Source organism: Henckelia pumila, chromosome 3 (genome assembly GCF_033568475.1).
Source record: "Henckelia pumila isolate YLH828 chromosome 3, ASM3356847v2, whole genome shotgun sequence".
NCBI classification, from domain to species: domain Eukaryota; kingdom Viridiplantae; phylum Streptophyta; class Magnoliopsida; order Lamiales; family Gesneriaceae; genus Henckelia; species Henckelia pumila.
This window is the reverse complement of record NC_133122.1, coordinates 149,396,446-149,411,836: the sequence shown is the minus strand read 5'-3', so window position 1 is coordinate 149,411,836 and position 15,391 is coordinate 149,396,446. Positions and strand designations below refer to the sequence as shown.

At 35.9% G+C, this 15,391-nt stretch overlaps 1 protein-coding gene and 1 pseudogene across 2 annotated transcripts; both read right to left on the bottom strand.

The window, feature by feature from the left end:
- Positions 1-2,520: 2,520 nt before the first annotated feature.
- LOC140889725 (nuclear intron maturase 3, mitochondrial-like) lies at positions 2,521-5,049 on the bottom strand (annotated as a pseudogene).
- Positions 5,050-5,541: 492 nt separating this feature from the next.
- On the bottom strand, positions 5,542-9,970 carry LOC140891256 (probable U3 small nucleolar RNA-associated protein 11). 2 transcript variants are annotated; one of them, XM_073299659.1, is made up of 9 exons: positions 9,861-9,970; positions 9,591-9,653; positions 9,128-9,218; positions 8,931-9,022; positions 8,731-8,824; positions 8,555-8,634; positions 8,094-8,177; positions 5,959-6,058; positions 5,542-5,877 (listed from the first exon to the last, which is right to left on the bottom strand). In XM_073299659.1, the coding sequence occupies exons 2-9, from the start codon at positions 9,644-9,646 to the stop codon at positions 5,785-5,787; spliced, it is 690 nt and encodes a 229-aa protein (XP_073155760.1). In that variant the 5' UTR covers positions 9,647-9,653; positions 9,861-9,970; the 3' UTR covers positions 5,542-5,784. The 2 variants fall into 2 exon arrangements, with proteins under 2 accessions (XP_073155760.1, XP_073155761.1); XM_073299660.1 differs by lacking the exon at positions 9,861-9,970 and adding an exon at positions 9,756-9,860.
- Positions 9,971-15,391: the final 5,421 nt, after the last annotated feature.

Sequence of the window (15,391 nt, the reverse complement as noted above, 5' to 3'; positions counted from 1 at the left end):
GCCAAGCAAATTATATAATGATGATATCTTCTTTTCCACGTAAATTTGACATTAAAATTATTTGAATTCATGTATCTTATAACTATTACATTATTTTTATTTTAAGTCCTTTTCTCATTAATCAAATTACGACTATTGCAATTAAATGAGAAGATATGAACTGCCTTGCCTATATATACGAAAATGATAGAATACATATAGCACAATTAGTTCGGAAGCTTGAATTTTTTGTACGTACGTGCATCGTGATATATAATGCTTAGTACGTAGCTACCACCGACACACATATTACACATACATAGTTTATATACTAGAAAAAAATGCACACGCTTTGCGTGAGTAAAATAAAAGTTTTTATATATTTTTTTTTAAAATAAAGAATAAAATGAATGAAAGATTTTTTGTGGGTAGTTATTAATAGAAAAGGGTAATCATGGAATTATGAGATTTTGGTGTCCTCAAAGTGGTTACTCTAATAGCCACATCTTTAATATAATACTAGCAAAAAATGCACACACTTTGTGTGTGTAGAAAAAGTTTTTTTTTAAAAAAAAAAAAACAAATCATGGAGTTAGTGGGAAGTTTTTAGTAAAATAATGGTTAGAAAAGGGTAATTTTGGAATAAAATATTTTGGTGTCCCAAGATAGTTACTCTAACCTACACATCTTTTATAATATAGAATAGATATATAGTATATATATGTATAATTGATGTAAAATATCTTAAATAAAATAAATTTAAGACTTTAAATAAATAGAAATGTGCATATATAAAGTATCACAAATACTCGTATAAAACGATATCATGGGTCAATTTTGTGAAACAGATCTATTATTCCACTCGATCCATAAAAATGTATTATTTTTTATGTCAAAACATCACTTTTTATTATTAATATAGATCGGATCGATTCACCTCACAAGAGACATACTGATAAAGTATAAGAAGAAAAGATTCCACTAGAAAATACTATGTTCGATTATCTTAATTGAATTATTGCCAAGTAGAAAAAATGTTGAGCTTATCCTAGTATATATTAAGGCTTGACATTTTAAGTCATCTATTTTTTATTAAATCAATTTGTCAGGATCAATCATTTATCACAATGTCAAAAGTTATAGCTGTTAGTCAATCACAATTTTATTTCTTTTATACTTGTGGTAGCGCAAATGAGTCGGGTTGTTAGCTCATACGTCCAGGGAGGGGAATGTCTTACTGTTGATGCTGTTTCATATCCTTCAAGATCAGTCTTATCATTTCTCTACCTTCGGTCCTGTTCTCAACAGAGACAATATTTTCCATTAAGAGATCTGGTGTATCTCTTTTACAGTCTACTTAACCAACCAGATCAAACAGTGCAATGTCACTAGTTTGACACACTAGAGTTTTTCAGAAGACCACTCATTCTAATACTACTCTCATCCATGCACGCTTAACCCAAGACAATTATAGTCTTACAAGTATGTTTTGATGATCAATTTTAGACCTTTTTTTTTCAAAATCATGTAATTAATTAAATGAATGGTATTATTGTGAAATTTTTATAAGTAGGAGTCAAAAAATCTCTTGACAATGTAATTTTAAGAACTTAATAATAATATTAGTCATTCAATCATAATTTTGACTAAAAAGACTAAAATTAATTGTCAAAACATATTTAAAGAACTATAATTGATTTAAAAAAAAATATATGACTGAAAATATTCCCACATGCATAATACGTACAGAAGAAAATGACATTTTGAAAAGTAAATATTAATTTATAGAAACAGTTATAGTTAATAAAATTTCGAATTTTTACATAGATATTTATAATAAAATTTACATTATTTTTTTTATATAAAATAAAATAAAAAATCAGAGGGGAAGAAAAGGACAAAGGGGTTAAAACTAACCAGCTGCTATAAATGAGTGAAAGAGGGGGTATGGGTCCTTCACCCCCGACAAGCGTGGGGTTGTCTAGTCTTGTCATCTTTAATTATTATTATATTATTTTTAAATGCCTTTGCTCTTTCCTTTTTTTGCTTTTTCTTTTTTATTTTTTCTAACACGATATTGATTAATAATTAGTTTATTATAATAATAAATATTATTATTATTACTATATTAACCCATTTAACCATCCCCAATCCCCAACCAATAAATGTTGCTACATTTAATGCATGCCCACCTCATAAAACATTTACTAGCTAGACGGCGCATAAATTTCAAATTTATATTTTGGATAATTCATTTTTAGAAATTAGCTTGGAAAATTGTGGTAAATATTTTGTTGTTTATAATATATCCTTCCTGGAAAGTTTTTGAGTTAAAATATAATATAATAATAAATTTTTTGACAATATCGAAAAATGAAAATAAAATAACAACTATTACGATGCTGATTGAATAATTATAAAATTATATGGATATATGCTAATTTATATTTTCCATAAATAGACAAATGTATCTTTTCAAATGGGGTGGATTCCAGATGATTGAGCCCACAAGACTTGGACTCTGATTTCGGAGACAATCAGAACTGAATCAAGCCCAAATATTATTTCCACAAGGCCCAATGTGAACCATTTCCAAGTAGAGACACTATGCTAGAGGTTGCATTTTTGTATCCATGAACTGCGAGTGATCCAAATCAATCAAACGGATATTTTATATAATAAAAGAATCACAAGTTTTTATGAGAGGAATATGACAATTTTCTTTCCAAACTATCCAGAAAACATTGTGATGGAGATCATTCAAAGTCCAAAAGCGCCGCGCAATCGATGTCTTGAAGAGTCAATCTTCCCATGTATAGCTCACTTGCATGGAAACAACACAAGGGAGCACACTTTCTGTGTAAACTCTCATGAATCGAGCCCATCAGACAACCTCATAGAGTCTCGTCGATGAGGTGTTTTTGGAGGCCATTCTGAGGTAACTGAATCCTGTAAACGATTGCATCTCTTCTGTCACAGAAATGAGCGATACCGCGGTGTGAAGGTTCATCAGAGGCTAATCTGATCAAAACCAAATTCATCGCCCCATCCACCGGAAACGGTTCCGAGAGATTCCTATCTCCCATCATCTTGATCTCCTTTTCAGAAGGAAAGTGATGTTTGAAACTTTTAAATCCTTAGTGAATGCCTAATTGTCTCGCGCTTGGTGGCTTCGTGTTTTTCTGCTAACGTCAAGATGCAGGAGAATCTAAGATGATAAGTTACGATGATTTTCACTGTTCGGAAGTTGTGGCAGCAACAATAGAAATCAAGCCATCTTCTTCCCACCCTGGCATACCATTTGATTATGTCAATATCTTCAAGAACCATGAGCCAAGTTAGAGGCCTAGGACGACCCATGCTATTGGTGAATCCAACCATCTTGACTGCCTTCTTGATGAGTTCCATGGGTGCATCGACTTTGATGCACCGTCTTGTCAAATCTTCGATGATTCTTTCGGCATATTTCCGTTCTTCCTCTTCCACTCTTTTCACTTCTTCCTCCAACACCCTCTTAGCCTTCGTCGGTTTCAAACACTTGTCAACTTGATGTTGGAAGTTGTCATAAGCATCAACAAGATCATGTGGAAGAGAATTTCGAATCCTTTCCAAAGAGAGAAATCACCAGCAGACAATTTTCGGTGCCATTCAGCTCGTTCATCCACGGATCCAAGAAACTCTTGAACCACTTCCTCACCCCAAGTGAAAATTTTGACTCACTTCATTCTCAATTTGGAACTCGAATTTGAATCCATTGCTTTGTTTCGACTTCCTGAACACATGCTTCAATAGCTTCATCCCTAACTTCTTCTTGTTTCTCTCTTTTGCATTTTTCAACTCCAAAAGCCGGACTTCTTTCTGCCTAAGATACTTTTTTCGTGCTCATAGCTTTCTCTGTCTTAGGCGGACGGAGCACTGAAGGGGCAACTGCCCGAAGCTCCATTCCCATGAAGCCTATCTTCTCATCAACTGCGCTACGAATGACAGTTGTAACTTTATCCACTCTCAAATCCAAATCATGTTCTAATAACTTTACCACTTTATTCTTCAATTCTAAAGTCATCATCTTTGTTCCTGAAGTAACAATCAATATCTCATCCAAGAATCGGACAGCATAAATCTTCAATGGCTTATAAAAAACATGGTCTGAATCTTTTTCAGCCGAGACAAGATCGTTTTCCATGAACTTTGGATTTTCTTTATTCGTCCTTAATCTTAATTCTTTTGAACTTCCTTATCGAATCCAATAAAGTAAACATTGATCAAAATCGAACTCAAGGCCGATTCTTGAGGCAGCCCCCTGCCTAAACAAACCCCACCCAATTCAATGTTGATTATCTTACAATCAAACAACCTTTTTTATCAAATCAAGAAATGCATCATCTTCAACTTTCTCCCCCAGCATAAAAAACAACTTATCAACATGAACAGAATTAAATAATTCACGATCAAATTTAATACTAAACCACCAAGTTGGGTTTGCCACCGAATTCTTTAAATACCGAATAGCCGTGTGGCGGCCCAAGTTTGCTCGCCCGCCGTAGCAAAAGGTAGCAAACCTGTCATCATAAATAAATTCAAGCACAAGCCTAATAGCTTCAATCACAACTTTAAGCTTCAAGTTGGGTAGCACAAGGGGTAAACCTTTGTTCCCTCGTTGAGAAACACGAATGCAGCAAGATTCAACGTCAAATGAATTTGTACAAAGCTGAAAGGACAATTCTTGGAGGGAGAAGAAGTGGGTGGAAACTGAAGCAACAGTGAGCGGCGGCGGAGGAGTCTCGACGGCATGTTTTCCGAGGCTCTGACGGGCAGTGAGGAGAAGAGAAGGGTGCAGCGACGATGTCAGAGAGGCCTTGGAATTTACCGTGATGACAGCAGGAGAGTATTAGGGGTTCAAGGGCTTGCTTCGAGAGCGAATGAATTTCGGTGGAGAATTGGGGCCGTTGGCGGCGGATGGTGGAGGAGAGGTGGAAGTGGGCGGCGGTGACGGTGGCGGGTTTCGACTTTCTGAGGAGGCTGAAGAGCATTATACTCGCCTGCCTGCGATTTTAGGAACTCTGACTCCATCGTTGGAAATGTCACCTCATATTCCACCTTTTTTTCCCCAAAAAGAAAATTATTATTTATGTAATATTGTTTTTATTTAACAATGTAACGATTTCTTCGGTTTTAAAGCCAAATAATAATAATAATAATAATAATAATAATAATAATAATAATAATAATAATAATAATAAATTATTCATTACATATTTATCGAAAGAAAACATATGTTTAAATGTTAAAGATTTCAATTTTTTATGGCAAAAGTTTTCGACATAAAATAATCTATAGTATATAATTTTGAAAATATGACTAAAACACTATATTGTAGTTCCTCTTCTTTATGGCAGAGTGTATTGTGGGGAACTTGAAGCAAGAAATATCATTAAGGTAGTGTTTGCAACCTCTAAAAATAAGTGATTATGGAGATAATCACTTATTTTACCTAAACTGGTGATTCATGATTTTATTTCTATGAATTTAGAAACATTGCAAGAAAAACCTTCATAGGAAGAACCATAAATTTGGTATATAAACAAGTAGAGATCCGTACAAGAGCTGGACTTGAGACAATCATATGCTTCTGTTTCCAACATCAGTCACAGCAAAATTATGTTCACCATCTATGGTTCTTCCGAATTAAAAATCACGCATTTTCAACGCATTTACGAAAACTGTTCTTCCGACTTGAAGATATTGTTGCATGTCCCCACCTCATGCTCTCATTCAAGAAATCTGTGATACACGAGTATTTTCTACTCAACGTTTCCTTTCTTGTCGCCATTTATACACAGGTCTTGAAGTGGGATTAACCACTTCATCTTCACGCAGTTTGCGTTTCCTACCATTTTTCTGCACCGATGAAGCATTCAAATGATTACCGTACATCGAAACAAGGAAAAAATGGTGTGCATTTCTTTGAAATACTGATACCTGTAGCTCTTTCTGCATAGACATATCCATGTATATTTTCTCTAGATCTTGTAATCGTCTTTTTCTAGCCTCTAGCTCACGATATGAGGACTCTGTCTTCCTGCATGTTGACCATGTCCCCATACATGATGAATCTCGACTACTACTTAAATACAAATTCTAGTCTACCTTCATCGTTGTAGAAGAGGCGAAAAAAAAACATAAAGGCCTAAAGCTAAGGCAAGACTGAAAAGAAATGTGTGGAAATCAACCAGAGCAAAACTGAGAAGGATTTGTGCATGGTGGACAGATAATCAACCATTTTATATGGATAAAGTTCTGTTCTACAAGAAACAGAAATGAAATTTTGAATAAAACTAAGAGCATGATACAATCATGTTGGTTTGGATTTGGAATGGGAAAGTTCATTCTCATTGAATGGCTATTCTCATATTCATCCATTACATCCATTTTGGATAAGAATGGTCATTCCCATTCCTATTTTTTCTCCATTTGTAAAATTCTTCCCTTATTTAGTTTAATAAAGTACCTAAAATAATAACCATAATAATAATATTATTATCAAATTAATTTATTACCATTTATAAATATAGAATTATTAATGAATAATGATAATAATATTAATAAATAAACAAATAAAAAGTTCACTTAATAATAATGTATATTATAAAATATATTACTATCATTATATTTTATTAAAAAATAATTATTTTTTAATAAATAAAATAATAATAATAATATATTTTATAATATACATTATTATTAAGTGAACTTTTTATTTGTTTATTTATTAATATTATTATCATTATTCATTAATAATTCTATATTTATAAATGGTAATAAATTAATTTGATAATATACTAAATTCAGATTAATAATTATATTAGTTTTATTATAATTAATAGTCTATAAATAGTTATATTTTTTATTTTTTAAATAATAATTATAATAAATATTTTTTTAACCTACAATAAATATTTTTGAATAGCTACTATTTTGGATTTTAATGAAAACGTTATTTGATAATTAAAAATAATCCGGTTCCATTCCGATTTTATTTTTCTGGTACCAATCATTTGAATGGAATAAACTTATCATTTCATTCTTATTCTTATTCCATCCAAAGTTGATTCCATTCCAACTCTATTTCATTCAAGAGTACCAATCATGCCCTAAATATATCCAAAATCAAAGCAGCGAGATACACAAAAGTATTGTTTGCAAACTCTAAAAATAATGATTATTTGCAAATACTACCAAAAACTCTTGTGAGACCGTATAACCAAAAAATATCGAAGCAGCAAGAAAAAGCATAGAAAAAAGATTAAATTTTAAAGGAAAAATGCAGCAACGATTACCAACAAGCAAGACCCTTCAGGCTTTAGGGAATCTAATAGATAGTAGTTCATCATACAAGAAAGGTCGGTTTGAGTTAAATGCTCTAGCACTTATGCATCAATTCGATTTCTTGAACTAAAGTTCGTCGAGTGGCAAAGATGGAGAGAAGTATCATCCCCTAATTCCCATAAAATTTATATAAAGATACAGCACTCCCGACGACCGACAGAATTGATCTCTGGTAAGGATAAGGCAGAAGAAAGTCCAGACAAGAAGAAAACGGACACACAGCCAAAAATAAGTATCATGCAAACATAAATGGAATTAGAATCAATACACATAGCATGCGCCCAATTGGTAAATATGTGTGTCCAACAAATGCATAAACATTTTTTATAAGAGAACTCGAACAATACAGGGAATACTAGAGAAGTAGAAAACGAAAACTAAATTCAATAAGAAAAAAGAAAAAAGAAGATATTATGATAAGGTACCAAATATCGCGATATTCAATCAAGAAACGAGGTATTGATAACTTCAAGGGGGTAACATATAGGTGGTGGAGAGACACGTGAAAGAGCTAGGAGGACAAGCAGGCTTCCGAATTCAAATGACTAAAGCAAATTATTTCTGATTGTCAAGCAAAATTTCGAGTCCACTTCAATTTTGCAAATGGTAATGATCTCATTCGGTAGGAATCTTAATTGTGGGGAGGCATGTAGAAACAGGTTATCAACCTGGCCATCCGATATTGTAGGAGGCAAATGACTAAAAAAATACTGTGATTAGTTCAGTACCTTACAATAACTTTAGGCAAGTCTTTAAGAGCAGATGCTTTCCCTTGTTCTGAAACTTTTTTGCGTACTTCTCTTGCCTCCTCCCTAGAAATAAAATCAACATCCAGTCAATTTGACATGCTGCATGAAACACAAGAATATCTACTAAGCTCAAAATCGCTATATTACTGAGCAATAATAAAATCAACAGCCAGTCAAGTCGACATGTTGCATGAAACACAAGAATATTTACTAAGCTCAAAATCGCTATATTACTGAGCAATAACTACCCTGTACCATCTTATGCATTAATACTGTGTGAGATCTGTACACATTACCAACCAAATCACTGACTTGGACGAAAAAATTTATTTGCATACACACAAGCGTAAGCATGGAATTCAAGTAATTCAAACAGAATTTTTCAGAGAATGGGTATCAAAACTATCAAGAATCAGCAGAAGAAGGACTCGATCACTCACCTGTCGTCGGCATAATAAACATGTTTGGATGATGACTGATTGTCAAGAGAATGAAGCATACCATTCAGTCTTTCAATTTTCTGCATCCAAGAAAGTTAAATTACAGAATAAATAACCTGCACGACAGCTATCTCGAGAATTCGATGTCCAAAAAACCAGAAAATCTAAAATAAAACCTTTTTTTCAGTTTGAAGCTTCTGCAAAATATATCCAATGTCTTGAGTCTTCATCAACATCAGCTCTTCGTTAGTGTACTTATTAGCCTGGCTCCTTTAAAAAAGGCCACATTCAACCGCTCATATTCAAATTACACTCAAAGGAATATCCTCAAAAGAAAACAGATAACCTTATAATAAAATAATTTTTTCCAGCTTACTCAGGTTTATGGACTCCGCCAACAGTTTTTGTTTTAATCATCTTGAAGTAAAATTCATCTGGGTTTCTGAATGCTGCTTTTTCCTTAAGTTTCTGTTGTAAACACGCGAATGTGACTTACCACAGCGATGAAAACTCACAAAATTGCATTCATAAAATGCTACCAAAACCAACAAAATGCAGGGTTGTGAAAATTACCTGTAAAGTCTGCTCCTTTTGGTGAAAGGCTTTTGCACGAATGACATAATCTTTATGTTTTTCAAGCAGCCCAAATTTCCTTCTCATAGACCTTGTATACACAACAAATAATTAATTAACCAGTGTTCTAAATGGTGGTCGAGGTCAGCAAGGCAGACGAGACGGGCAGGTGAGGCGATCAAAATTCAACAAAATTTAAAAAACCCTGATTATTAATACATCACACACTTTCTATTCAAAAAATAATAGCCAAAAACCTACATAAAATTTTTGCATATATTGCATAATTATATATAATCATGTGTATAAAATAGTGACAAAAATTCAACCGCCTAGAGGCTGAGGTAGTGACCGCCCGCCACCGCCGTTTACAAGGCCGCAGTTAAGTGAAGGCAAAAATATGCATCTAATATTTCAAAACGAGCAATAAAGAAATGAATGGCCCCAGAAAATAATCACTTACGGCTGAGCACGCTCCTTGTGAGCTTTTCTTGGAATAGCATTCCTTAAAGACGACATCTTTATGCTAGCAAAAGAAATTCACGGTAAACTTCAAAATCAATATACACGCTTCAGAAACGCAGAACCACGTAAAAGGCTAGCAAAATCTTAAGCATAAATCCTTTACCGTGAAACAGCGAAGATTATCGGTATAGAACAAAACAACGAATTTCTTTCGTATTTACACCAAATTCAAAAGAATTATTACCACCGAAAAAGGTTAAGAACTCACCTGTGTAAAGAGGTGAAGGGTTAGGGTTTACAGGAGATACAAATCAGAGATTCCTCCGGCGGCTGCGTACACAGTTTTTGTAGTTTTTTATAATTTTGATTTTGATTTTGATTTGATTTGAATATTGAGAATGCCTTAAAATATATTTCTCATATATACCGTATATATAATTATCAACCAAAAATTAATTTTATTCACTTTTTCAATAAAAAAAACAAACAAACAACAAATTAAACCAAACTTGTGGCATATAAAAACAATTTACATGTCTATTTAATATTTTTCTCTGAAACAATCTTGATAAACTTATTGATGGAAAGGATTTTATCTATTGGCGAAAAACTTTATTCTAAATAAAAATTCCTATTCTTTGCTATAAACGAAAACATACTATTACACAAAATTAGTTGGTAATTGAAACGATACTAACTCTATAATTAATAAATAAATATGCGGAATTTTTTTTTTTATACTTACTAAATAAAATATGTACATATATGCCCATACATATATGCACAGAATAAAAAGATTTAAAAATAAATAAATAAATAATTAAATACTTAAATAAAAATGCATTCTTTAAAATAAAATAAATATCTGAGTCAAACATTTAATTAAAAACACTGCATAAATAAAATGATTAAAATTTGCATGCACTGACAATATTCAATAAAATATTCAAAACTCACAACCACTGAGAAAAAAAAATATATAAAATGTGACATGCTGACATAAATAAAACATGCATGTGACTCAGACATCTATCACGGTCACGGGGTCACTGCATGCCCGCTCATACATCCTCGCCTCCGGTGGGTACAACCTCATCCTCAACGAACTCACCTGCACCATACCAGTGTAGTGAGCCTAGAGGCCCAACATGCTAACATAACAAGGGTTTAAAATAATTTAAAACAATTAAATACTAATACATACATATACCTGAATGAGCATGCTTAAAAATTACATAACATAACTTAACTTAAATAAACTTAAATAACATAATACATAACATTATTGAGCAATTAATTTTCTAACATCGCATGGTTGTATCCGTAGTGTAACCTTAAATCATACATTAAATACTGATCAGCGTGGAAACCAACGTACGTGGCGGTGACGAATCACCTCTTAAATTGGCAGTAAACTGCCCTTCAATAGGTCACATATGGGGACGAATCCCCCTTAAATTGTCACACTACTTAAACTTCCAACATAAAATATTTTATTATTGCTCAACCTTAAACATTTAATTATGCATAAAATTATTTCATGAATGCGTGTACTTAATTAAAATGTGTGTCCTTCATATATATTTAATTCAAATTTCTTACTAACATATAAATATTAAAATAACTTCAATGCATAAAAATAATTAAATATATAATCATGACACATGCAATTTTCTCATAGATTGTACTGGACTGCTGGCCCTAACACTCAAGCCCATTTACTTAAATCTGGCCCATTAACACTGAGACTGGCCCATTAACATACTTAAGCCCAATAAAATTGTTCTAAGCCCAATTAAATTAATTTAAAGCCCATAAAACATTCTAGGCCCAATAACAACTTAAACTGGCCCAATGGGCCCAAAAACCCAAAGACTGGCCCAATAACTTTTATGGGCTCAAAAGCCCATAAAATTAATAGACTAACTTAATTAAAATTTTAAAAGTCCAAATAAAATTATTTGGGAGTCCAAATAATTTTATTTCAAATTAATTGACCCAAAAACCCATTAATTCATAAAATATTTTAAAAATAAAAAGACTCAAGCACGGCCCACCGAACCCGAACCCGGACCAACTTAACCCGACCCACTACCCTACTGACCCGACCCGGACCACAGACCCGACCCGGACCCTACAGGAAACCCTAGAACCCGACACCCTAACCCCTACTCGGCTGCGGCCGTGAGCAGCAGCCACTCCATGGCTGCTGCCGGCCTGCTCCGGCCGCCCCTGGCCGGAGCGCCGCCGCCCAGACGTAGCCCATGTCTGGGCGGACCTGACCTGACCCAGCCCCGGCTCCCATGCAGCCTGGACCACCACGCCGAATCCCCCCTTCTTAAAACCCTAACCTGCGCACCAAGGGAGTCCGATCGAACCAGCTCCAATTCTAGGCACTTTTGGCTTGAACCATCCAAGCCAATCGAGCCTAAACTCACCTTATACCTCCTAGGGCCCTGACCAGCAGACATACCATCCATGGTTAACCAAAAACGTGGGCATGATTAAGAAACCAAAGAACAATGCGCATCCAACCAACACCCGATTAGATTTCTGAAAAATTCTTAATAATTTTCGATGCACACACAACACACACGTAATATACTGATATGGCACGAAATTAAGAGAAAGAATCATGCCTTTCACCGAAAAACGAAGAGAAAACGAGCGTGAGACGATTCCGGGACGACGGGACGACGACGACAAGCTTTGGACCTTCAAAAGTGTGGCTATGGTGTTCTTCTTGGAGCTTGCTCGGTCGAAGAAGATGAAGAATAGTGAGGGTGGCGGCTGATGGAGGTGAGTGATCGGTTGAGAGGGTTTTGGGTAGCTTAGGGTTTGATTTTTGTGTTAATTAAAAATATAGGTTAATTAAATATAGATAAAAGGTTTTAAATATAAAATATACAACTTAAACTCCTAATTAAAAGTTAAAATCTGATAACTAACTTTAAAATCTCGAAATTACAATTTAAGGGAATTTTAAAAATACTAAAAAGTCAATATTTTGGCTAATTTTGAATAAAATGGACTCCTAAAATTATATAAAATTAAATACTAAAAATTTTGAGATAATAAAACTCAAAATAATATTTTAGGGCTCTAAAAAGGCTCATGAAATAATTTGGGTGGAAAGTTGTCATCTCGTCCGTCCACGGTCCCGTCTACGCGATCAAATAATTAAAATACTAAAAATCATAAAAAAATTACTAATTATGGGTTAAATGCTTAAAAATAAATTAAATCATGCACAAATAATTCACATAATTATTTAACCCATAAATCTAAAATTTAAATAATTAAATATCCTAATTATGCATGCGGATTTACGTATTTAAAAATACCGGGTGTTACAATTCTCCCCCCCTTAAATTGAATTTCGTCCTCGAAATTAAAGTACTTACCCGAACAACTCCGGGTAGCGAGTCCTCATGTCTGCCTCGGTCTCCCAAGTAGCTTCCTCCTCTGAGTGATTCAGCCACTGGACTCTGACCATCAGTATGACCCGCGTCCTAAGCCTCCGCTCCTCCCTAGCCAAGATCCGCACTGGCCTCTCCTCATACACTAGATCTGGTGGCAACTGCAAGGGCTCGAAATCCAACACATGCGACGGGTTGGAGACATATCTCCGAAGCATGGATACATGGAAAACGTTGTGCACTGCTGCTAGCCCTGGAGGTAGAGCTAAACGGTAGGCCAACGTGCCAACTCTCTCCAAGATCTCGAATGGCCCTATATACCTCGGATTAAGCTTGCCTCTCCGGCCAAAACGCACTACCCCCTTCATAGGTGACATCTTCAGGAATACGTGATCACCTACAGCGAACTCCAAATCTTGTCGTCTGGCATCTGCATAACTCTTCTGCCGACTCTGAGCAGTCCTCATCCGATCTCGAATCTGAGTCACAATGTCAGCTGTCTGCTGCACAATCTCAGGACCCAGTAAAATCCGCTCACCAACCTCATTCCAATGCACAGGAGATCTACATCTCCTCCCATACAATGCTGCATAAGGAGCCATACCTATAGACGACTGAAAACTGTTGTTATAAGTAAACTCCACTAATGGCAGTCTAGTCTCCCAAGAGCCCCGAAAATCAATGACACAAGCTCTCAGAAGATCCTCGAGAACCTGGATCACTCTCTCAGACTGACCATCTGTCTGGGGATGAAATGCTGTACTGAACAAAAGCCTCGTCCCCAAAGCTGTGTGCAGACTCTTCCAAAACGCAGATGTGAATCTCGGATCTCTGTCTGACACAATAGACACTGGTATGTCATGCAGTCTAACAATCTCTCTGATGTAAAGCTCTACATACTGTGTCAAAGTATAAGTAGTCCTCACCGGCAAGAAATGAGCTGACTTGGTGAGTCTATCCACAATCACCCAAATCGTTGTGCAACCTCTGGCACTCCTCGGTAAGCCAACCACAAAGTCCATCGTAATATTCTCCCATTTCCATTCCGGAATAGGAAGAGGTCGAAGAAGTCCTGCTGGACGCTGATGCTCTGCCTTGACTTGCTGACAAGTCAAGCACTCTGACACCACTCTCCCGATGTCACTCTTCATCCCGGGCCACCAATACAATAGCTGCAAGTCTTTGTACATCTTCGTACTTTCGGGGTGAATGGAGTACGGAGATGTGTGAGCCTCTGCTAAAATCTCAGCTCTCAACTGATCGATGTTCGGTACCCACATCCTCCCACGGTACTGAACGATACCATCCTCCACTGTATACAAGAGATTACCTCTAGCCTCATCTCTCTGTCTCCATCGCTGCAACTCCTCATCAGTGGACTGTCCCTTCCTAATCCGATCTCGCAGAACTGGCTGCACCGTCAACACTGACAAGCTCGGTGCACGACCGCTCGGATAACACTCCAAGCCAAATCTCTGATCTCGCTCTGTAGTGGTAACTGTACGGTCAAACATGATACCACTGACGACTTCCGACTCAAAGCATCGGCCACTACATTAGCTTTACCCGGATGGTAGCTAATGTCACAGTCATAATCCTTCACCAACTCCAACCATCTGCGCTGTCTCATGTTCAACTCCTTCTGTGTGAAGAAGTACTTGAGACTCTTGTGGTCTGTGAAAATCTTGCACTTCTCGCCATACAGATAGTGCCTCCAGATTTTCAAAGCGAAGACCACTGCGGCTAACTCCAAGTCATGCGTCGGGTAGTTCTGCTCATGAATCTTCAGCTGCCTCGACGCATATGCAATAACCTTACCACACTGCATAAGAACTGCGCCTAAACCCAGTTTAGACGCATCGGTGTACACCACTAACTCCTCGTGTGGTACTGTCATCGCTAACACTGGTGCAGTAGTGAGTGCTTCCTTCAGCTGATCGAAGCTCCTCTGACAGTCTGAACTCCAGATAAACTTCGCATTCTTCTTGGTCAAGGAAGTCAAGGGTACTGCAATGGAGGAAAAACCCTTAATGAACTTCCTATAATATCATGTCAAACCCAAGAAACTGCGAATCTCTGAAGCATTCTTCGGAATACCCCAATTCTGCACTGCCTCAACCTTAGACTGATCAACTGCAATCCCATCTCTCGAAATAATGTGGCCAAGAAATGCCACCTGCTCAAGCCAAAACTCGCACTTGCTGAACTTGGCATACAACCGATGCTCCCTCAAAGTCTGCAAGGCTGTCTGAAGATGCTGTCTATGCTCCTCGATGCTCCTAGAATAGATCAAAATATCATCAATAAAGACTATGATGAACTGATCTAGATACGGCTGAAAGACTCGGTTCATGAGATCCATGAAAATTGCTGGAGCATT